The 25656-nt window shown below is 44.2% G+C and overlaps 1 protein-coding gene across 6 annotated transcripts in view; it reads left to right on the top strand.

Moving 5' to 3' along the window:
* SYT7 (synaptotagmin 7) overlaps positions 1–25656 on the top strand; it is a 752204-nt gene that overhangs the window by 471607 nt on the left and 254941 nt on the right. For 5 of the 6 annotated variants that reach the window (XM_073657964.1, XM_073657965.1, XM_073657966.1 and 2 more), the window contains one exon: positions 8186–8268. In XM_073657964.1, the coding sequence (XP_073514065.1) occupies positions 8186–8268 (83 nt within the window). Of the gene's footprint in view, positions 1–8185; positions 8269–22675; positions 22730–25656 lie in introns of those variants that run through there. The other variant, XM_073657967.1, reaches the window with a different exon arrangement.

The following is a 25656-nucleotide window of genomic DNA, read 5'->3' on the forward strand; positions in this document are numbered from 1 at the left end:
CATGCAGGTGAACTCGCTAAGTCCCATCGGGGTGGTGAATGCGGTCTTCTCCCGGTCCGCCTCTGCTACAGGAACCTGCCAGTACCCGCTAGTGAGATCCAAGGTAGAGAAGAAGTTAGCAGATCTTAAAGCAGCCAATGACTCCTCTATCCTTGGTAAGGGGTACGCATCCTTGTGTGTGATACGATTGATTTTCCGGTAATCTACACACATCCTCATGGTGTTGTCTTTCTTTCGGACTAAGACTAGTGGAGCTGCCCAGGGGCTACAGCTATCCCTGATCACCCCAGCCTCCTTCATGTCTCTAAGCATCCCCTTGGCGTGTTGGTAGTGGGCAGGGGGTACGGGTCGATACCTCTCTTTTATAGGAGGATGGTCTCCCGTGGGGATGTGGTGTTCTACCCCCTTGACTCGCCCGAAGTCTAACGGGTGTTTACTGAACACTCTCTCGTACTCCTGAACCACCCGATAGACTCCTTGTTTCTGGTGTGCGGGAGTGGAGTCAGTTCCCAGATGTAGTTGCTGACACCAGTCCTCCATGTTTTTCTTAGAGCCGTTACCTTCCTCCGGGTGAGATGGAGGCAAGGGTTCCACAGATTGTATAGAATTTTGGTTAATGGTATATAATTTGGCTAGCGTGGCATACCGGGGCAGGTACACTTCCCTCTCCCCGATATTTATTATGCGAACGGGCACCCTCCCATGGCGTACATCAACCACCCCCCGTGCTGTCAAAATGCTGGGCCTACTGTCCGAGTAAACTGGTTCTACCATTGCCTGGTAATCTCTACCTCTCAGACCAATAGCTGCCCGGCACCAAATCATCATTTCACTTTTTGGGGGCATGGCAATAGGAAAAGGGTCACACATTCTTACGCTACCAATCTCACCACCGGAGAGTTCCACCTGTTGCCGTCGCATCAGTGCCCGGATCTCTTTCTGGAGCACCCGCTGCTCGCCGGAGCTGGCGTTCTTGGCAACCTGCTGTAAAAGGAAAATTACCTCTGCAAGACAATTTTCAATTACATTAGTTCCTAGAGTTATTTTTGGGTGACTCTCATGTTTGTCAATATCTACAATGATCAGTCCCTGTGCTGCCAGTTCGACTCTACCGATTTTGATGGTCACCTCTTTAAATCCGATCTGTGGCACGGGCTGGCCATTGCTGGCGATGATACTCAAGTCGTCGTCAGGGTAGCGGGTAATATCCGAGTCATTCCAGTACTGCTTAAAGAGCACGTACGGGATGGTGGTGACCTGTGACCCGGTGTCCAGTAGGGCACTCATGGGAATGCCATCCAGTACCACAGGCAAGACTGGACGTCCTCCCACATATCTGTCGCGCCAGTTCGATGGGCCTGGTGATCTTTTTCCTGGGGGTTGGCCCTCTACCCCAGGTTGTGCCCGTTTAAAGAACAGTACCTTGCCATATGTCCAGGTTGATTGCAGCGGCGGCAGATGGGTCGTCCGTCCTCGCTGTATCGGTCACTGGGTCTTCCTCTGGCCGGTGGGGTCCTCCTTGGTCGACGCCACGGGATGTCCTCCGGTCCGGATGCCAGCTGGATCTTCCCTGGGGTGGAAGCCTGTAAAGACTGCACAGTTCGGGTTAGCGCAGCAACGCTCTTAGCTAGCTCTTGGACCTGATGGTGTAGGTCTGGAGCCGGGTCATTGTCCAAAGCCTGCGCATCAGCTCCCACAGGCCCTGCCGACAAGGGCGCCGCCTCCTGGTGGTAAGTGGTAGTGGGGCGCCTGTGGGTCACAACGCCACCTGGTGCCGGTTCTCGGAGCACCCGGATGGCTCTGTCCTTGAACTGTGCAAAGCCCAGATGGGGATCCTGTAAGGCCATCGCCCGCAACTGGGTTCGGTGGGCATTACAATATAGTCCCTCTATAAATTGTTCGGTCAACAGCCTGTCCTCGTTTCCCACTCCATCAGGGTCGGTCTGCTTAATGGCCCTCAGGGCCTCTTGTAGGTTTAGTGCATAGTCCCTTATACTCTCATGCGCTCGCTGCTTGCACCCGTAGAATCTAAGCTTAATCTCGGCTGAGGTGCGGGTATCAAAGGTATCCTTCAGCCGGGTTAGTATCCCTGCGACAGTCTTCCTCCCAGGTGGCCAGGATTTTACTTCCCTTTTGGCTGCCCCGGTTAGTTGGGCCACCAGGATGCTCACTTTTTGCTCTTCCGTGAGGGGGTACACCTGGAAGAGGCTATCCAGCTTTTCTCTAAAGTCATGCAGGGTATGTGACTCCCCTGAGTACTGGGGTAGCCAAGCTGCTCCCGGGATATAGGGCATGGTGAAGGGCATAACTGCAGCAGCGGTAGCGCTGGCGGGGGTTGAGGCAGTGAAGCTCTCCTCCGTATCCGACATCTTCCTCCCCCCTAGTGGACCGTGGCCTACCTTGCGATGATCCTCTTCCGTAGGCCGCGGCTCCGCAGTGGATCGTCAGGGTTGAGGACCTTCCGTCGCGCTCCTGTGACGTCGGCGTCTGCTGGGCTCCTTCCAGGACCTTACGCAACGTCCGGACGTGAGGCGGGACTTCAGTTCTCGCGCGCTTTCGGAGTCCACGCCCCTCTTCTTCCCGCGCGGCGTCCTCAAGATGGCGTCCAATGGCGGGAAAACTCCACGGATGGCGGGAAGAAGGCTGAAGATGGCGCCGGATGGCGGGAATCTTCACAGATGGCGGGAAGAAGGCTGAAAATGGCGCCGGATGGCGGGAATCTTCACCGATGGCGGGAAAACTTCACGGATGGTAAGTTTTAAAAGTCTCTTTTTCAGGCACGCAGTACCCGGTGGTTGCGGGCACGAAATCCTGCCGACTACGCCAAAGTTGACGCGCCCCTGGGCCTGTGTCGCGCTGCGTTGCGCACGCAGGAGCTTACCCGGAGCCGGATCTCTTGAGGGTTGTAGTCTCGTGGCGGTGACCCGGTCCGTGCCCAGGGAGTCAAACCGAGCGGCGATGTATCAGCGGTAGATGTTGTACGACTACGCCACCCGTTGAATGCAGCTATAGAGCTGCTGCTGCAGGACAGTCCGCTGAGGCCAGTGGATGGATGGTGCAGCGTAGATGGTATAACCCCCAACGGGAGGGGTATGGCCTCAGGGCAGCAGATGTGGATGATGGGGGTAGCAGGAACCACTCGGAGACGGTACGGTGTAGTTCAGGGTCTTTACTGGTAACAACGATAGACCCTCCCGGAGTACTTGCTAGCGAACGGGGCCTGGTCAGTCCTTGAGCAGATGGGATCTCCCCTGGCCAGGCGGAGTTGTAGGCCTCCCAAACTGACTGTACTCTTCTGGCTACCTTGCTAGAAGCGGATATAAGTAGCCCACGTCCCTGAGTGTACCGTGTGGTGCTCACCCGTATGGCCGGTGACTCGGGGCCTTCTAATGGCTTCCGCTCCACGATGGCGGTGCTGGTCCCACGCGTTTGACCGTGCCTTCGGGTTTCTGGGCCTGAGGACCTGAAATCCCCTGCCGGTCGGCTTCTGCTGCTGGGTAAGAGTTAGTCCCCACAGCCTCGGACGCCGGGTCCGGTAAGAAAGCTTCTCAGTCAGGGCGAGCTCTGCAGCTGCCAGCCCCTGACTCGTAGTAGTATTGCTCCCACTGAGCTTCTGCTGTTTCTTCCTGTGACTGTTTCTTGTCTCTACTCTCCTTGACTGACTAACCCTGCCTCAGCCCAGGGTTTATACAGGGGAAGTTCTTCCCCTCCCAAGACTGGGCAGGAGGTGTGGCATGCACAGGATCCCTGACCAAAGGACCTCCCACCTGCTCTCAGACATAACATTACATTACTGTGGAAAACCAGACCCCTGGGGTGCCACAAATACATATGTGACATGCAGAAGTAGTGCTGTCGCAGAGTGTGACATGCAGAAGTAGTCCTGTTGCTTTAAAAGCATCCAGCAACTATTAGAAGTAACACAAGCACATGAGACAGGAAGTGTTGTGCTCCTGAAGCATCCAGCAACTAGAGGGGTTAACACAGTCACAGGAGAAGGGTAGTGTTTTAGCAGAGCCCCAGGGGGATTGTGGGGAAGTTGTGTACTGTCTGGCTGGAGCCAAAGAGAAAGGTGGTGTGTGTGTTCTGTATCTCACAGAAGTGCCCCTGCAAGTGAAAAGGATTCAAGTCAGGAGTGAAGCTAAGCACTGGTCAGGTAGAGTTCCTGAACTAGCAGTGTAGGTTATTGTCAGGCAGAAAGATAAGAACTGGAAGAAATGGTGTCACAGGGATCATCTCCCTCAGCAAACCCTCCCCCCCTCCTCCATCTCACTCTGCTGTAAAGAATGCTGTGTTCATTAATGAGCCTTTGCATTAGAACTGTGCTGTCCTGTACTACTGGGAAGACTGTGAACTGCTGTGCTGCTAAGGAAACTGTACTGTTTGTCACTGGAGTCTGTTGCTCATAAGACTTAACTTGCACTGGCTGTGGGGCTTCTTATTAAATGCTACTGTTCTACCGTTTATGAGGACTCTTGTCAAGTGTGTCTGGTCAGCAAGTGAAACAACCTACGTGTCTGTGCCTGAGGGTCAATACCCCTGTGTGCCTGAGAGAAGCTGTTGCACATGGTCTGTGGTCGCCCTGAGTAATGGTTCCCCCAGGATTCCAAAGAATTCATGTAACGTGTCTAGAATCCTATGTGGGGGCTGTAAAAGTGACTACTCCTAGGGGGTCATGAGTTTGGACAGAAGGGGTATATTTGCTTTGACTTAAAATGTGTTTGAGTATAGTATAAAGATATGCAATATAGGGAAACTACATAATTCAGCCACCGATTCATCAACTCTATTCTTCTGAGGTTATCTCTATCATATACTATTATCAAATTAGTTTGTTTCATATCATTAATTTTGTGGAAATGTTAAAGGGGTTTTCCGGGACTTTGGGATTTCTGGCTATTGGGATAAGAACTTACCAGCAGGTAATTGCTAACTACCTGCCTGTTCTGCTCTGCGATGATCTGTTTTCGGCTCAGAGTGGTCACGGATAGCTCCTGGCTGTGATTTTCCTGCTTATGGTGATGTCACGTTGACAGAACGTCTTCTTCCCATCCTGCTCTGTCAATGGGGCGTCACTGCCAACTGTGACTGAGTCATTACTCACGTTCAAGCCATGAGACACGGTAGTCAGGAGGTCCGATGTCAGATACCAGGAGGGCTCATAGTACAGAGGAGTAAGTCAAAGGCCTAGTCAGGAAACAGTTCAGGGTCAGATGCCAGGAGGGTGCGTCAAAACCAGAGAGTACAACAATCGGATAGTCAGAGGCCAAATCCGGGGTCAGATACCTGAAGTCAGAGAGTGTCAAAGCAGAAGGGAAAATCTAGGAGAATAGTCACAACTTATCCAAGGTCATTCACAAGATCGGAAGTCAGACACAGGGCTAAGCACACATGACTCGCCCCCTGGGCCGAGGGGCACCCGGAACCGGGCTTCTGGGTCTTGTAGTATCCGTGGCGGTGACCCGGTCCCGTGGCTCAGGGTGGTCAGGCCAATGGCGGTATTTTAGGGGTTTTAAGTTAATTGTCTGACTACGCCACCCGTGGATTGCGGTCAGGGTGTACCGCCGCTGCGAGGCAGTCCGCTGAGGCTGGTGTGGTGTGCGCAGCAAAAGATGGGATAACTCCCCAGAGGAAGAGTATGGCCTCAGGGCAGGGAATGTGGATGATGGGAGTGATGGTGCGCGGACGTCCCAGCACTAGTAGTGCTGGTGCGGCGATGAGCAGGAACGACTCAGAGTCTTTGCAGTGCAGTTCAGGGTCTTTATTGGTGATATTAAGGCAGACCCTCCCGGCAGTACTGGCTAGCATAAGGGGCCTGGTCAGTCTGCGAGCAAACAGGAGTTCCCCTGGCCAGGTGGAGTTGTAGGCCTCCCCGTCTATCTGCACTCTTTCTGGCTACCTTGCTGTTAGCGGGTAGAAGTAGCCCACGTCCCTGAGTATACCGTGTGGTGCTCACCCTTATGGCTGGTGACTTGGGACCTTCTGTTAGCCTCCGCTCCTGGATGGCGGTGCTGGTCCCTTCCTTGTGACTGAGCCTCCGGGCTTCTATGGCCAGAGGACCTGGAATCCCCTGCCGGCTGGTTTCTGCTGCTGGGTGGATATCAGTCCCCACAGCCTCGGACTCCGGTGTCCTCTTATCAGATTCTTCTGCCAGGGCGAGCTATATCTCTGCTTAGCTTCCAGCCCCTGGTCTTCTGCTCCTAGCTCCTACAGAGCTCCTGCTGTAACTTTCCCTCTCCAGGCTCTGACTCCCAGACTCTGACTCGCCTAATCCCGCCCCAGACCCAGTTTATAAGGGCAGATTCCTCCCCTCCCAGGTCTGGGCGGGAGGTGTTGCATGCTTAGGGCTCCTGACCAGAGAAACCTCCCACTTGCTCTCAGACGTAATATTTCTATTACTGTGGCAACCAGACCCCTGGGGTGCCACACACACACCTACTGAGAGCAAAGCTACAACTGACACTGAGTACTAACAGCTAGCTAAATACCCTGCAAATGATTAGGGATGTGAGTCACCTGGGGAACCTTCCACAGAAAAGTCCAGATTGAGCAGTAGGGCTGTCAATCAAAACACTGACAGCCCAGCCCACCCCAGTATCAGATTGGATGACTGGACTGTCACTCACAAAACCAACAGTCCAGCACACTCCAGATCACATAGGGCAGCTGAGCTGTCACTCACAGTGTCCCTAGGCCACCATCAGTGATAAAACCATGACACCAACATCATGTCAGCATAACATCGGCAATGATGCCCTGTCAGCAGAGCAGAGCGGAATAAGAAGAGATGCTCTGTTGAAGTGAGGTCAAATAAAGACAGAGGGAAGAACAGACAGGAAGTTAGCAACTACTTGCCTGTAACTTCTTAGCCCAGTAACCAAAAAAAACCAATGTCCTGGATAACCCCTTTAAGTATGATGGCCACACTAGTTTCAGCACGGCATTATATGTATTTTTTTTCCAAGTTCTAAGTGTTTTATATCCCAGAAGCCTGATAGGTAGTTAGACCATCAAAGTCCTAAAGGGCTTATATGATGGAGAAATTTTAAAGAGTTATAGTCATTTTATTTGTTTATTTTTAAAAAATCAATATTACATGTGAAAATAACTAAACGTTGTAACAAAAAATTAAAGTGAATTCCTCTGCTTTCTCCTCCTGCACTGATCATTCATTCTCAAGATTCTCAACTTGTTGGCAAAATCTGTCTTAAGTGAATACCGACTTTCCCATAAATGAATACAATATGGCAGTTGGTGCTCATAATGTTCTATGGAGAGCTGTAACTGTTATTGCAGGAGAACTTGCAGCAGAATCTTACTGCAAAGTTCCTGGCAGCCCAGCTCCACCTCCTGTTCAACTTCTGACCCAGCTTCTCCTCTCCTCCCCCCTGCCAGGGACTTTGCAGTGATGTACAATTGTAGTTCTAATGATGACTCATGCAGTGAGAAAATACTTCCTGTTTCTATATAGAGCTTAGAAGGATTCAGCTAGTCAGTTTTTAATCACATGATGTCATAGACCTAATGGAAAAGAGAATAATTAGCTGGGTAGAAAGGCAAAACGAGCAATTGTAAGTACACAGTGCTATATAATATGATGACTGCAATATATTAAGAGGATAAACACTTTGATGGGAGGAGGAGGAGTGCTTCTTTAAGGTTGTTTACATTTAGCGTAAAAGTGAGTGGCATGTCTTTGGATAGGGTTTTATTAGGGTTTTATTAGGATTATTTCTAGATCAACCTATTTTGGTGTTTGTAGCTATACATTGCAGTTACATAGGTACAATAATGCTGCACTTTATATTTTACAGAAACCTCATATTTTTAGTTAATCTGATGCAAAAGATTAGTTAAAATGCTGTAGGTAAATGTTGAGTTCTGAATAATGGAGAATGATGTCTTAAAGGTATAAAACTAGACTGCTAATTCTTCGGGTAAAGGTACAGCACCTCAAATAGTAGAATTAACTATTTAATACCTTTTAGGTATTTGCACCATTCAGTTACTCCACATTTTGCCTATAGCTTGTTCTGGTAGGCGTTTATTAGCTCAATAATGATTCCTTTGAATGATATAGAATCAAAAGGCAAACAGGGCTTTTGAATGTCAAAAATTCATATCTCTGAAAAGACAAGAAGTTGGAGAAAATGTTTATTAACGCATATTCTGTTAATATTTCTAGGGGAAACGCTACAAAAATTCTTTGGAAACAGTCGGGACCCCGGACTCCAGTCGCGGAATCCGCAATGAAAAGAAAGCTTTAAAGTAAGTATACTTCTGTCTGGAATATTTTTGTTACAATAGTGCCTTAAAAGTCTGTGAAAGAACTTAAAAAAAGAGCCAGTCTTCCTGAATGACCTTAAGCATGCCCAGTCATAGGTTGTGGAACAAACCTACATGTCTTTCCCTATTGTGGTAAAACAACCCCTTCCCCCACCCTGAGAGCGAACATTTACCAATATGACAACCCCAATAATCCCAGATAAAGCTTCCCAGACATACACCCTCCCGGACAACAAATGTGCTGCATTTACAGACAACTTCATTCCATTCTGACCACAGGAGAGGTGTGAAATTCCCAATTTTCATCCAATATTTTTGGAAATCTTCTGGCTCCAACTACTAAATCCTCCATATCCCAGCAGGTATTCAGAGTCATTTTCATGTAGGTACACGCATTACTCTGCTCTGAAATTTCCACATTTCACCATGGGTCATGAAACCATAATTTTTCACATGACAGGTATAATAAAAGTGGTTGTGCGTCTCTTTCATTGATCCAAGAGTCCCTAGAATTCCCCGACCAATTTTATTTAAACTTTAGTCAAACTTTCAGAAAACAAAAATAAGCCTGGAACCATTTTTTTTATTCTACTCCATTTCTTAGTATTCTCATTCCTTTCCTCGCGCACTGATATTTTTCTCCTCCAGGTTTTTCTTTCTCTCGCCAATGAAGTGGAAATTAGAAAAAAAAAATCAATCGCAAATAAGATTTTTTTTTTCTCGACACTTTCCATTGAGAGCTTTTGTTTCTCCCCTGCGAACATAACAAAAATATTCTTGTTATCTTTCCCGGCACGGAGTACAGTATAAAGTATTTAATGGGCTTTTGTCTAATCTTGGCTGATACCACTTTTCTTTTCTATACACATATGGATGTTTATATTTGCACATAATAGGTTTTGCTGTGTATTGAAAACCGCTATAATATTATTCTGGGAGAAATGTAAATATTCTTCCATCTGCTTCATCATTCTTAGGAGTCTGGACCTTTTGTTTCTCTGCTTTCAAGAGTCTGCTTTGTTATTAAAACTTGGATTATGAATTAGTAGAGAGTCCGTTAAATATGGTTCCATCCCCCGGCTTCATCATATATCTGACGGTACCGCTCTGTGCTCTTTACAGCATAAGAAAGTGGATTGTTATGAATGAAAACAGGGGAGATATTTATCTCACTGTTCTTTTCCTCATAAAAACGTGTTGTTGAGTTTTCACGGTTCCTGTGAAATATTCTCTAGCTCAGTACTGAGCAGCGTTAGAAGATAAATCACATGGAGAAGAATTTCGGTACTCAACGTTGTCATAAGTATGAAGGGATAATCCGTTCTGATTTTCAATTGCTTGCTGGTCTCAGTGTCTACAGTTTTTCTTAGTGGTTAGGCAGTCCTTGTAGCCATCGCTGTAGACCCATGTATCAAGGCTCCCAACGGCTTTGCTCTTCAAGTAACTCCAACTATTCCAATGTTATATTGTAATAAGGAATTCATGCCTATTTGTGCCTTGGTATTTAATTTATGAAGGTTACAAGTATTTTAGAAATTGAGGGCTGTTGCCATTTTTCTACTCTCATATTAACCACACCCTGATGGGACCCCTATAGGAAGGACTACACTTTTACATTCCGATGACTAATTTTTTCTGCATCAATATTACGGATGAGCGGATAAGGCAAAATGTAATGTTCCTTATTGTGCTATGACCCCAGAGCATAATAAGCATAATATGAAAAAAAAAAATCTTTATACTCACCACTCACCTCTCTGGCTTCTCTGCTCCTCACCATCCCCAGTCTGGTCCTCACCATATCTTCAGATCTTTGCCGCTCATTCTAAAATCCCTCAGTTCTCTGTCATTGAGCCAAGACTTCTGGCTTTGATGGGACCCGAGAGGGCTCTGCGCATGCGCAAACAAGTTCATGGTGTATGCCGTGACATCATAACGGTGTGACCACTGGCACAAAATCTTCTCGAGGCCTCATCAAACCCGGAAGTCCCAGGCCAGTAGGAGAGGCCCGGGATGCAATCTGAAAATGTGCTGAGGACCAGATGGGTGATGCGGAGGGGCCAGAGAGGTGAGTAAAAGGATTTTTTAAAATGTTTTTATGACCTTATACAATTTGTTTAAGAGATTTACCTAACAATAGTCATCTGTATATAGCAAGTGTCAATCATAAAATATCTTTTTGGCTTCTATGCGGTTGTTATGAGCATGGTCCGTGCAGAGGTCACTGTGCAGGGAGGGGGGAGGAGGAAGAAGGAGCTGAGATGTCCTCTCCGTTTGTTGTCAATGGGATAATCCTGTGTTGTTTGCTCCAGTTTCATAATACAAATATTACCTTTTATTGCTGTACAATCCTTTGATAAAAATAAGGTGCCTGCAGGTCCTGCCTCTAGTGTACACAGGCGACAATGTCCAACCCAGGATTAACGGGCCAGTGTGAAATTTTGGAATAGGTCACTTTTTTTAATCTAAGTAGTAAGACAAAGCAGTATAAAGGCAATAGTCTCATAGATTTGTATGGCATTCAGTATTCAGACCAGTCCTTCCAGGAGGTTGGAGTGTGTGTCGCTCCAGGGTTTTCCTGTAGCCTACCCCCTTTTCAGAACCCACCCCTTCACACTTCTTCCATTTTCCCGAAACATTATTTACAGAAATATTTTGGAAGTATTCGGCAGCACCCTGAATATTTGCCAACTCTTTCAGGCATCCTTTTTCCTTGGGCATTTTGGACATTAGGGAACAATTGTAAAGTGCAAGTCTAAAGAAAGTCTTTCATCTTCTTACATAATAAAGCCTTTACTTTACCATGGACAAGGCCGCTAACCAATAATCTAAATGGCCAGCTGATTTCTCAGCTATGGAAGATGCCATAATCAGAATTCTTACTAAACATTGGCATTCATTGCTTTTAATTGCCCAACGCTGCATCTGCTTCTACAGCTTGCAATGCTGAAAACAAACTTGCTCATGCTAAATATGCCCCGAGTACAGGAAACCATATGCAACTGAGACATTAGAGACCAAAAATGAATCCTCAGATATGAATCAGTATAAAACAGAGTTTCAGACAGCAGTGGGGGTTTTATCATGTAAATCCCTTTTACTGTACATTAATATATAGATTCATTTTTTCACCATTCAGCAGAATCCTCATATATGGATTCATTACCTAATTGAATATGATATGTATTTTATAAATCCAGGGATTTTTACCTCTCTCCTCTGCTTCTGCTGTTTATGAAAGCTGCTTATCTAATTTAAAGAGGAAACTTATCTTCTAAAATGTCATGGACCCCAACCAATCATCAAAACCAAGAAACCAAAGTACTCTACAGAAGGTACAGCAGTAAGAATTGGTCCAGAGCCCCTAAAATTTCTAGCTTTCCAGCTTGACTACAAGACTGGATATCTCCTTGCTCACTTCCCTATCCATGCACTGGATGGCCATATACACTGAACAAAAATATAAACACAACACTTTGGTTTTTTCTCCCATTTTTCATGAGCTGAACTCAAAGATCTAAGACTTTTTCGATGTACACAAAAGGCCTTTTTCTCTCATATATTGTTCACAAATGTGTCTAAATCTGATGCTGATTAGACACATGATTATTGCCAGGTCTTAAGGCCCCGTCACACTAAGCGACGCTGCAACGATCCCGACAACGATACGACCTGTCAGGGATCGTTGCTGCGTCGCTATGTGGTCGCTGGTGAGCTGTCAAACAGGCAGGCTCACCAACGATCAGGGGAGCAGCGACATCGTGGAAAGAATCTTTCCACAATGTCCTGCTCCTGGTTACCAGCCTGCGGAAGCAGGAGCTGGCTGGTAACCATGGTAAACATCGGGTTACTAGGGGCACACGCGCACCTAGTAACCTGTTGTTTATCATGGTTACCACTCTGCTACAGTGAGCGGGAGGTTACCGCTCACTTTAGCAGGCTCGTAACCATGATAAACAACGGGTTACTAGGTGCGCGTGTGCCCCTAGTAACCCGCTGTTTATCATGGTTACCAGCCTGATCGCTGCTCCCGCTGGTCACACACAGTGATGTGTGCTGACCAGCGGGAGGGCAACGACCAAAAAGTGGTCCAGGACACTTTGCAGCGATCAGCGACCTCACAGCAGGGGCCTGATCGCTGCAAAGTGTCACACATAGCAACATCGCTGGTGAGGTCGCTGTTGCGTCACCAAAACCGCGACACAGCAGCGATCTCGCTAGTGATCTCGCTATGTGAGATGGGGGCTTTAGGCTGCCACAATAAAAGGCCGCTCTAAAATGCGCAGTGTATCGCACAGCACAATGTCAAAAACATTACACATTTTGAGGGAGCGTGTAACTGGCATGCTGACTGCAGGAATGGCCACCAGAGCTGCTGCCCGTGAACTGAATGTTCATTGCTCTACCATACGCCATCTCCAAAAGTGTTTCAGAGAATTTGGCAGTACATCCAACCGGCCTCACAACTGCAGACCACGTGTACGGTAAATACATCAACCCAGGACCTCAACATCCAGAATCTTCACCTCCAAGATTGTCTGAGACCGGCCACCCGGACAGCTGTGGGAACAATCGGTATGGATAACCACAGAATTTCTACACAAACGGTCAGAAACTATCTCAGGCAAGCTCCTCTGCAGCTCATCATCCTCATGGGGGGCTCCACCTGACTGCAGCTAACCATCCTCATGGGGGTCTCCAACTGACTGCAGCTAATTGTCCTCATCGGTGTCTCCACCTGACTACAGCTAATCATCCTCATGCGAGTCTCCACCTGACTGCAGCTCATCATCCTCATCGGGGTCTCCACTTGACTGCAGCTAATCATCCATATCGGGGTCTCCTCCTGACTACAGCTAATCATCCTCATCAGGGACTCCACCTGACTGCAGTTAATCATCCTCATGAGTGGTCTCCACCTGACTTCAGCTCGTTGTCCTCATCGGGGTCTCCACCTGACTGAAGCTCAACATCCTCATCGGGATCTCCTCCTGACTGCAGCTAATCTTCATCATCGGGGTCTCCACCTGACTGCAGCTCGTCGTCCTCATCGGGGACTCCACATGACTGCAGTTCGTCGTCCTCATTGGGGTCTCCACCTGACTGAAGCTCAACATCCTCATCGGGGTCTCCACCTGACTGCAGCTCATTGTCCTCATCGGCATCTCCACCTGACTGCAGCTAATCATCCTCATCGGGGTCTCCACCTGACTGCAACCCATCGTCATTATCGGTGTCTCCACATGACTGCAGCTCATCCAGCTCACCGGGGTCTCCACATGACTGCAGCTCGTTGTTCTCATCGGGGTCTCCACATGACTGCAGTTCGCTGTCGTGACTTGAGTGGGCAAATGCTCACATTCGATGGCATCTGGCACGTTGGAAAGGTGTTCTCTTCATGGATGAATCCCAATTTTCACTGTACAGGGCAGATGGTTGACTGTGTGTATGGCGTCATGTGGGTGAGCGGTTTACTGATGTCAACATTGTGAATTGAGTGGCCCATGGTGGCAGTGAGGTTGTGGTATGGGCAGCTGTATGTTATGGACAATAAACACAGGTGCATTTTATTGATGCCATTCTGAGTGCACAGAAGATACCATGACGAGATTCTGAGCCCCATTGTTGTGCTATTCATCCACGACCATCACCTCATGTTGCAGCAGGATAATGCACGGCTCCATATTGCAACATGATAATACACCGCCCCATGTTGCAAACATCTGTACACAAGTCCTGGAAGCTGAATTCATCCCAGTTCTTGCATAGCAGCATACTCACTGGACATGTCACCCATTGAGCATGTTTGGGATACTCTGGAGCGGTGTATACGACAGTGTTCAAGTTCCTGCCAATATCCATCAATTTCGCAGCCATTGAAGAGGAGTGGAGCAACATCCCACAGGCCACAATCACCAACCTGATCAACTATATGCGAAGGAGAAGTGCTGCACTGCGTGAGGCGAGTCGTGGTCACACCCGATACTGACTAGTTTTCTGGCCCACCTTGACATTTTAGAGGGGTTTTTTATTGTGGCCAGCCTAAGCCACTGTGCAATAATCATGTGTCTAATCAGCATCTGGATATGCCACACCTGTGAGGTGGATGGATGATCTCGGCAGGTGCCCAGCCAAGATCTAGACGTGCTGAAGGTGTCTCAGGAGCCATCAACAGTGGTGTAACTTGAAGCTTGTGGGCCCCAATGCAAAATCTCCAACAGGGCCCTTAACTATCATGGGCCTGTAATAGTATTGGTCTTCTAATATAGGCCAAAGGAACCTTTTGGGCCCCTTAGGCTCCAGGGCCCAGGTGCGACTGCCACCCCTGCGTCCGCTGGCCATCAGTAAATGATCTATCACATCTGTGGAACCTGTGATATTACTAAATCAAATCAAAGGACAGGTGAAAAATTCATTTCCGACTCCACATACGACAATCAGACTAGTTGCTAAAATCTTCTATAATCCTCAAAAAAGACCTGCTTAAAGAGAACCTTTTATTAATGATTTTTTGGGCCTGGTGTTAATCCCACTGTTCTCCTGATTTGGGGGTTGTTTATTTTTTGTTTCTGCGCCTCTCTTTTCCTGAGATATGCCCCTTTCTTCTATGTAAGTAAATGTGGTATTTTTAGCCAACTGGGTGTGGGCCTCAAGACGTTCCCTACAGAAAAAAAGTTCACGATCACGCCCACTTGTCTAAAAAGACTTGATTTACCTATAGAGAAAAGAAAGTCATATCTCAGGAATGGAGAGGAGCAGGAACATAAGGAAAACAACGTTGGATTTTGGAGACCAGCGGCATTTACACCAGGTAAATAAAATACATATTTATGGCCAGTGACAGGTCTCCTTTAATACATTGTCTTTTCCTGTCGGATACTTCAAGAAAAGACTTCTGTGGGATAGCTATCCATTTAAGACATTTGTGGTCGGTGTCAGACTGAAGAACATAGGGCCCACCAGAGGATATGATTCTATAGGCCCACCTTTCTCCCCCACTCAACAGCCCCATAGCAGCTGCAAGGTTTGCATTATGAACACTCCTGAAGGAGAAGTCAGGGCCCACCGGATGATGCTCTGGTTCTCTGGTGGGCCAGTCCAACTCTGTTTGTGATCTGTCTCCCAATATGACATTTTCGGTTTAATCAGTGAGTATCCCACTACTAAGAGCCCAATGATCACAAGTTCTGTACAGCTGGATGTTTTTGAATCTCCCATAGAGTTTAATGGAAAATTCCATGGCAAATATATTTGGCCGGCTCTCCCAACGTCCCCTCACTTTTGCCACAGAACCCCCATTTTTTTATAATCAGTGGTAGCTTACACTATAATTGTTAGAATACCCCTTTAATATTTTACATCCAAACGTGTGGGTTTTATGTATAATTAATAGACGAATAATTCCAAAACCAGGCCCCGCTTCACCCTTGACAGTTCAATCTCTTGTCATGGATTTAGAAAACAAAGATTTTCAAGGTCTGTTCATTGAAGTCTAAAATATGAAGGAAAGGGAAATCGCTTCAAGGATGAAATTCTGTTGTATTATTTGCGCTGGGAGGGAAATGTGATGATGTGCGGTCTTTGTGTAGTGGCAGAGTCAATTATGCATTGTAGGAAGACAGCTGTGTATAATAATGACAGTGTACAAACTCATAAATTAATATTCACCGGATAGACGTGCTGAGGCTGCCACTGAATACACAAGGTTCTTCATCCAGGAGCATTTTGACCTAATAGATTCCTTTAAAATCACTTCTATGGTTTTGTAACCTTTGGAATCATAATGTTTTAAATTGATTTTGACTTATAAACTTTATCCAAGTAAAGGTATAAGTGCCTAGATGTTGGGAAGGATATCCCGGTTCATGGAAGCCTTGCAGCTGTTAAAAGAGCTTCCATAGACAGGCTGAGCGCCATCTACCAGATCATGGGCTTTGCCTTGGCCTTCACATTTTAACCCCTGTACAGTGATCTGGACTTACACAGGAACCTTTGGGCTGGGGCAAAAGAGTCAGCCTGACTGGCGGAGCAAGCTGGCAGCAAGAAAGGTCATCAGGCCTAAAGAGTAATCGGTAAAGAGTAACCATCGTTTTAATGTTATTTTTTTTTAAATAAATCAAAGGTACAGGTGATAATAAAAAACTTTGTAATATATCTTACTAGAGAAATCTGCTTCTTCCTCCTCCTGTAATTGAAGAGAGCGACCACTGCATCCACGGTAGTAAAAAGTAACTTTTTCTTTATTAATACGACACATAATACAGGGTGATAGCAGCAACATGTCAACCTTTTTTTTTTTTGCACACTTGCAACCTACATATTAAATTATTTGTCGTGAGGTCCTGTCTTACAGTTGCTCTGTCTCCTCTTAAAGGGGTTTTCCACTACTTGGACAACCCCGTCTTAATCTAAATGTTTGGCCCCGATAAAATAAAAAAGCCTACACTGCCCTCCTGTACCGACGCCGTTCCAGCAGTGTCAGCACTCGCGGTCTCTGGGCTCTCGTGCGGTTGTTGTGACACATGACCCCAGTGCCCAATCAGGGCTGGTGTCACTGTCCTCACGTTCGGACAAATTGAACATGAAGAGGAAGTCCAGGCTGCTGCTGATCCCTGGCTTCCTCTTCATGCTCCATTCGACAGGAGGCGGAGGCACGTGACTCCAGGGCTGATTGGACGCCGGCATCACATGTCACAACAACCGCCCGGGAGGCCCGGGAGAGCGAGTGCCGACACCGCAGAAACGGGAGGAGAGTATAAACTTTATTATTTTATCGGGGCCAAGAGAGGGATACGAGAAGGAGGTGTCCAAGTAGTTGACAACTTCTTTAAACTGATTATTCATTCTTAAAATATTCAGTTCTCGGGTAAAATTTAAATACAGACTTTCCCATTACTGAGATACATAGGAGATGACCATTTGTGCTTATACTGGTATGTGGAGAACTGTAACTGTAGTTTCAGGAGAACTTTGCAGTAGAATATCTGTGTCTTTCTCCAGTTCCTCCTTTCTCCATAGAAATTTAAAGACACCAATTGCCATCTCTTATCTCAGTAATAGGGAAAATTGTGTACACCGAATATAGATTTTAACCATGAATTGAGAGTGAAAAATCAGTCCAGGAGGAGAAAGAAGCAGAAGCAGATTTCTCTGATAAGATCTATTACAAAGTTGCTTATTTTCATGTGTACTATTGATTTATGAAATAATAGTTAAAAAGAGAGAAACTCTTTAAAGAAGCACTCCTCCTCCCATCAAAATTTGTATCCTCTTAATATATTGCAATCATCATATATAGCACTGTGTACTTACAATTGCTCATTTTGCCTTTCTACCCAGCTAATTCTTTTCATTTCCATTAGGTCTTTGACATCATGTAATTAAACACTGACTAGCTGAATCCTTCTAAGCTCTATGTAGAAACAGGAGGTCAATTTTCCCTGCATGAGTCATCATCACTGCAAAACTCCCTGGCAGGAGGAGGAGGGAGCAGCTGGGTCATGAGATGAAGAGGGGACTGGTAAATGCAGGGAAAAGAGACTTCCTGTGTCTACATAGAGCAGAGACAAGAGAAGAATTAACTGGGTAGAAAGGTAAAATGAGCAATTGTAAGTGCACAGTGCTGTATAATATGATGATTGCAATATATTAAGAGGATTAAAACTTTGATGGCAGGAGGAAGAGAAAGAGGAGAAGGAAGAGGAAGAGGAGTGCTTCTTTAAATATTTCATAAGGCAAGTATGGAATTATAGAAGACACTTTGAAGAGGGCATAGACTCAACACATACTATAATCTCTGCCGGGCCTAAGACACTCGGCTAATATGAATTCTACTCACTATAGGCTGCATGCCACATTATCCTGTACATCACCTTTCCAATATGACAGACGTAGCTGGAATATATTAGTATTAAGTGGATCTTGTATGTCCCCGCCTGTGATTTCTGTTCAGGAGAGATGATTTGACCTTGAAATGCATATATCACTGCATTGACCCACTAACTGCATGTTCTTAGATAGCGCAGTGGGAGTGCAACATCTCATCTTGGAAGATGTGAGCGCTGGGACACGGAGATAATATTTTGTACACTCACATTCCTTATTTCCCTACGGACATGCTCTGCCTTTTTTTCTAAAGCACTTGCTCTTATCACTTTGCTCTTCTCCACCTTCTCAGTAGAGGCTTCTTTTGTTCCACCATGTCAAAGCAAGAGTTGGGATCAGATATGGAGAGGTGAGAGTGTTCCTGGGTGGGAATTCGAGTGTGTGTGGGGGGGGGGGTTATTAATTAGGCCATGATTTCTTGAGGCATGTGGATAAAGGACATGCAGCTGCCTTAAAGCACATCGATCCTTTTTTTTCTTTGTGTACCCTGTGAAGGTCAAGCTGTCACTTTGTTCTGAATGTCTGCGTGTCATCCAGGGTCTCATGCTAAGAGCTCTCCACAATAAGCAATCCCAGCACCTAATTTAGAATAGCAACCAAGGGTAGTGCACCCAGGGACATCAGTAAGCCTTAACCACCTCGCCTCCAGAGGGCCATCAAGAAGATGGCATGGTTGACCACCTATAGGACTTAGACGTAGGAAGTATAAGAAGACCACACGTTGTGCTTCAAGGCTTGAGCCACACACTGTTTGCTTTTGCTTGGTTCCATCTGCTACGTAATTAATTTGCAAAACAAGATGACTATCCGTTAGTAGGCAGTGTTTAGAAAGAGTCTATTGTATTATTTCCAAAGAAATCCTATTTCTTCAAAGAAAACTGCTTATAGACTGAACAGAATGACATATCGGCATGTGTACAAATAGAAGACTAAGCAGATGAGTAACCATGTTGAAACTGGCACAGTGCTTAGCGTGATGGCATTTCGAAAGGAAGCATTGACAGCGAAATTGATTTTTTTTTACTACAATAAAACCCGAAAAACTCCAAGAATAAACTAAGGGATTATAATGCCTAGGTGATGCCAGAGGGCAGGCACAGAACTAGCAATGTCTACCCTGCTGTATGACACAATGGTATTAGTAATTGGCACTTCCTTGTTCCAAATGAGGTTGTTAGCTGAATTACTAGGAATGCTGAGTTCCTAAAACATATTCATTATGGTACAATGATTTGAAATGTAGTTACAGGATAGGTTCCCCTTTTTTAAATAATCTTAATAGCTAGTGAACTCAAATTTAAACAAACGTTTAATATACTTTCATTAGCTTTTCTACTTTTCTTTGTCTTCTATACTTCCTCCTGACCCTACTTCATATGAAAAATCACTTAATTTCTGCCCAGAAGTTTGCGCAGTCAGCTCTACCCCCTGTCTTCTGATGTAATGTGGTGATCCAGAGGAAGTAAAAAAAAACATGAAGTAGACGCTAATTATCCCATATTATTGGAAAGATTCCCTCCCAACTCCACATACAGCAATCAGACTAGTTCCCTGAATCAACTTCCCATCTTTCCTCTAGACGTAGTCAATGCTTCTTTATCATCATTGTGGGCCAAAAATTAGAAAGATCTTTGCACTCTTCTCTCATATATTTGAATATTGTAATAAAATCTCCTTTAAGACTTTTTCCAAACTGAATAACCCGAAGTTTGATAACCTGTTTTTGTCATGAGCATCCATGCCAATTTTAATGCACCCCATAAATGTATTTGCCTTGGCAGCAGTTGACTGACACTGTTTACTAAAGTGTCCAATACATCCAAGTCTTTTTTTAGTGATAGTCTTTTAAACAGGGTTGTATAATTTAGTACACAATTGTACATTTTCATTTACTCTGCCCAATTTCATGTCCTTACAATTATCTACTTATAGTTCACTAGCCATTTCTCAGTCTAAGCCTCCAGCTTCCCCAAATCCCCCTGTAATATTATATTATCCTCTTCTGTGTTTAGTATATATTGACATTTTTCTCTGTATGTCCTCTACAAGGTCATTAATACATATGTTAAAAAGAAGAAAGCCCAAAACTGACCCCTGTGGTACTCCACTATTAACAGTGGCCAAATCTGAATGTGTTCCTTTAATAACCACCCTATTTTTTTATAACTGAGACAGTTGTTAAACCCGATAATATATTTTCCTCTACTTCCATTGTTCTCATTCTATGTACCAAACTTTTATGTGGCACTGTATTGAATACCTTTGAAAAGTCCAAATAGACAATATTCATGTTGTCACCTTGGTCCAGTGTCACCTCCCCATAAACTCATGCTGATGCTGGGTTTGGAAGTTATTTTATTTCAATAATTACCAGAAGCTTAAAAGGGTTGTCCAAGTTTGGGACTCTGTGTGACTGCAGACTAGTGAATCCTCACAGCATGCGTGCTGTGCTGTGCTAGTCACACACAGCTCTACAGGGAGATCAGAACTATGGGAGCAGACTGTCAGACTTTACATGTCTCACACTGGTAACGCCCCCTTTCATTTATAATAAGCTCTGGAGGCAGATTCTCATGGAGATCTATGTCCAGCCCATAGATCTTAACAGCTCTTTTACATTTATTAATAAAAAATGTGAGTTTCTCTGAAATAAGACATTGGATCGCAGATATCAAGATATCCTTTTATTTAGCTTCCTATGACCCACATGCCCATATAGACTACTTCGTAGGGTTGATACTACCGATAGATTCTCTTTACAAGATCAGTATTATTCCTTTTTTTATTTTACACCACTAGCTGTTTTTCAAAAATTTCATGAGATTGGATAACCTCTTATTCATACTTACACTACCCATGGTTGGTGCCATCAGCCTTTTCCTCCCTACTGTCAGAGAAACAATACCAGAGATTATCTCACAAACCAAGGCTAATGCCTTCGATACTCTGATGGGTAAAATTAACCAGCTTGTGGAGCCCATGTATATTTTACTATTACACCCTCTCTGCTTTACTCTCTTTTTTTCATACTGTTTATTTTACTATTATGCCCTCTCTGCTTTCCATATACTCTCTTTTATTCACACTGTTTATTTTACTATTACATCCTCTCTGCTTTACTCTTTCTTTCAAACTGTTTATTTTACTATTGCGCTCTCTCTGCTTTCCATACACTCTCTTTTTTCATACTTTCTTTTACTATTATGTCCTCTCTGCTTTCCATACACTCTCTTTTTTCATATTTTCTTTTACTATTACACCCTCTCTGCTTTCTATACACTCTCTTTTTTCATACTTTGTTTTACTATTATGTCCTCTCTGCTTTCCATACACTCTCTTTTTTCATATTTTCTTTTACTATTACACCCTCTCTGCTTTCTATACACTCTTTTTTTCATACTGTTTATTTTACTATTACGCGCTCTCTGCTTTCCATACACTCTCTTTTTTTCATACTTTCTTTTACTATTATGTCCTCTCTGCTTTCCATACACTCTCTTTTTTCATATTTTCTTTTACTATTACACCCTCTCTGCTTTCTATACACTCTTTTTTTCATACTGTTTATTTTACTATTACGCGCTCTCTGCTTTCCATACACTCTCTTTTTTTCATACTTTCTTTTACTATTATGTCCTCTCTGCTTTCCATACACTCTCTTTTTTCATATTTTCTTTTACTATTACACCCTCTCTGCTTTCTATACACTCTTTTTTTCATACTTTCTTTAACTATTATGTCCTCTCTGCTTTCCATACACTCTTTTATTCATACTGTTTATTTTACTATTATGTCCTCTCTGCTTTCCATACACTCTCTTTTTTTCATACTGTTTATTTTACTATTATGTCCTCTCTGCTTTCCATACACTTTTTTTCATACTGTTACATAGAGACACAGCAATGAACAGTGGAAGAACAGTTCATTCAGTCCTAATTACTCTATCATATTTAGTGTCTTCATTACTGTGAGACTGTATTACATAGACTTCATACACTTGCTGTAAAACCAGCTCTGGGTTATGGGATACAGAGACTTCTGAGTTAATTTGTATAACATGATTATTTTTTTATTCGCACAACAGATAGAGTGCGATGTTATCGCTGACACAAGACATTTTATTTATTCTCCTGTGCAGTGACGCATTTGTTTTGCCACGAGCATCATTAAATACGGCTATTTTGGGTACAAATGGCTGCCCTCAGACACAGCAGATCAGCACTGTTTAATATCAATATTAATTGCTCCTGAGATTCCTGACCAGCTGCATGCGAGAGCTTTCCATCTGCAGCTGGCGGAGAACTATGGGCACTCACTGGTTAATATGTTTGCTCTAATTTAGTCATGCATCCTAGGGTACCAGTGCCATCCACACAATGCTACATAGAGGAGTTAAACATGGTGATTATGGGGTAATGACTTCATGGGTGATGTGCAAGCCTCTCCTCGCAAATCTGAGGGGATAGTTTGCGACACAAGCATTATAGAGTCACAACAGCTCAGGGCCGCTGAGAGAATCATTCTGCCCAGTAATGGCTCTCAGCACCAGTATATCAAGGTAATAGCGAACCTACTTTCTTCTGTCTGCGAGGATTGATTGCCTGGCTGGGTAATTAAGTGATTGGTTGGATGATTTATCATTTGTTTATTTATTTGTTTGTATTTTATCATAATATTTCTTATTTATTTAATTTATTTAATTAGGTAAACACGTAATATTACGAAAGTATATGTTCCTTATATGCATTTTTTTCCCCTCGACAGTAATGCTTGTCTTACAGACTAAAAAATAAGGTGCTACTTCGTCTTCCTTCTTTTCTTACTATACTTCCAGTTGCGTAGATTGTGTGCAATCTTGTTTCTTGCAACCGATCTGTCATTGATGGTACGGGATTGTGACTGCAGGACCCGTAATTTGCTCATTATAGATTTTGTGACACTATTCTCTCCCCGTTTGAGTAGATCTCTATAGAAGAGAAGAGCATCGCTCTTTATAGCTGTAGAAAACCCAGTGCACTGTGCCCACCTACAATAGGGAATATTGTGTTAAAATGAATTTATCCTTATAGGTCCTAAACACCTTTTGTGTCCACTTTAGGATCCTAAATCACTATTTTCAGCTGTGACTACGAAACGAGTCCTGAAAGCCATAATTTCCTTATGATTTTGAAAATAATGCATTTTTCGGCCACGGATTGGGGGCTACCCTTCTTGGTGTTTTTCAGCCACAGATTAGGGGCTACACTTCCTAGCGGAACAGGAGTCAATATACCTCTGTTGTCTCAATAAGGAACCCCACCTTAGATGGGAATACCCTTTAAATCTTTTTAATTTGATGATTGATGAAAGATAATTTACTGCGAGGAACAATAAACAAACTAGTCGTGAACTTTCAGTTACGATCAAACATGTATATAATTGTAATTAGTTAAATAGATGCTGGGTTGATGTGATCATATCGTGCTTTGATGAAATAACAAAGTAACACATCTTTTCTTGTTTTACAAAAACTGTATATTGTAAGGACACGGCTGGTAGTCCTTCACTCAGAAGGTTTTGAAAGCGACATTTCTCGACATTTTTCAACACTTCCTCTGGGCTATGGATGGGTAAAAAGATACAGCTTTCTGGGGAATAGGGCGAATTCTGGCACCATGCCCTGCCAGATGTATCTGTGAAATCACAGCATCCATACACAGAGCTTGCTTTAAATCTAATTGAAAGTTATCAGCTTTTACAAAGGCGGCAATGCTTCTCTGCCTGATGTTTAATTCTTGGATATTATCAAGTAATTTAATCAAACACTCACATACATAGCTATCTAAATGCAATTGATGATAGAATACGTAGTGCGTGAGCCTGCACAGAAATGTGGCAGCCTAAAATGATAGCAAAGACTCCTAGCACACACAGAATCTCATTCTAAACTTGTTTGATCTCTTAAAAAGGCACAAGCATTATGAACAATGTGCCAAATTGATATAGTTGTTAATTTGCTTCCTATATGCAAAGTTAAGCAATTTTAGAACCAGTTATCATTAATATCTATTTAGTGCTTTTTTCAAAAATGTCACAAATCTGCCAGAGCTTCCGCTCATGGTTCTGACAGCTCTCTCTGTTCTCCCTTCTCTCAGTGTTAGAGATAGCAGCAGTGAGGAGATTGTACACAGAACTGCACAGTGTGAGACCAGAGAAAGTATCTCAAGGAGGGCAGAGAAAACAAGCTGCAGAAAAGGAGAATTGCACATGGAGAGGAATTAAGTGAGAGATATGAGCTAATTAAGATACACCTAGAGCTCACATCCAGACTATATTACTAGGAGAGGCATTCCCATAGGAGAAAAATCAAAAACTTGGATTAGGCTACAAACTGCAATTCAGGGGGCAAATGATAAAGATATGAAAACTGAAACTCACTAACTCACATGATCATGCACATCTCACAGTTACATGATTATGATTAATGATCTCACTGGAAGCAGGATTGTAGAGCTATCAGGACGGTAACCATCGTGGATAGAATAAAGAAAGCGTCTTTAGTGAAAGATCAGTGATTCCAAAAAGTGTCCTGGATTCCTTATAAATGTACAAAATGATGGAAGTGGGTCATTTTTTCCGAGATTTATTCTGATGAGTTGAAGTCACCTATTTATGATACCAAGGAAGTAGGCAGGAATCGTGGTCAAATGGAGCAAGGGGTCAAGGCAAGTAGAGTTTGGTTGTAAGTGATGATCAGGCACAGGTAGTAGACAAGTTAACAGGGTCAAGAACATAGGCTAGATCTATACCAAAATGGAGCAAGAGCAAACACACCTATGTCTACTCAGGAATGCTGATGACCCTATTGATTAGGCACAGAGTGACGGAGACAGGTCGTTAAAAGCTTGGGGTACTTGGGCATTGGCTGGAGTCAGGGGTGATGGGCTCACCTTGGCTTGCATTAGGCGTTGGCACAAGTGCATATCCCACAGCCAAAGAGGAGCAATAGATAAACAGCGGCAACCAGAAGTACGCTGGTCACCTGGAGAGTGGAGCTGGCATACCTTGACACTCTACTCTACGCTAAAGTCAAAAGAAGATGAATGGATATGTTATTTTTAATTTTTCTATGTATGTAATTTTTGAAAGAGGAAGATCCTTGGGCATCTCACTGCTTAGGTATGAGGTTGGCTCTAACTAAATAGTATAAGCACATTGTGAAGAATAGGTTAGTTGGTCAGCTTTAGGGCATTACATGATATCCATCACCACTACGATTTCCACATTACCTAATTACTTTATTATACCAATACATTATTATTGTTACAGTCCAAGGACACTAGGCACTACCTTCACAGTTGAGATTAATGAGGTTCTCATAGGGCTTTTAATCAGTTCATATGATTGCTTCATAGATGTCTATGGTAATAAAAACTAGTTAATGCAAGGCACGTGGGTTATCTGCTTATAGGAACAGACACCAGATTGATGCAAAAAGAAATATCC

The sequence above is a fragment of the Phyllobates terribilis genome, unplaced genomic scaffold, assembly GCF_046119375.1.
Source record: "Phyllobates terribilis strain yellow unplaced genomic scaffold, ASM4611937v1 Scaffold_13__5_contigs__length_258822181, whole genome shotgun sequence".
Taxonomy (NCBI): Eukaryota; Metazoa; Chordata; class Amphibia; order Anura; family Dendrobatidae; genus Phyllobates; species Phyllobates terribilis.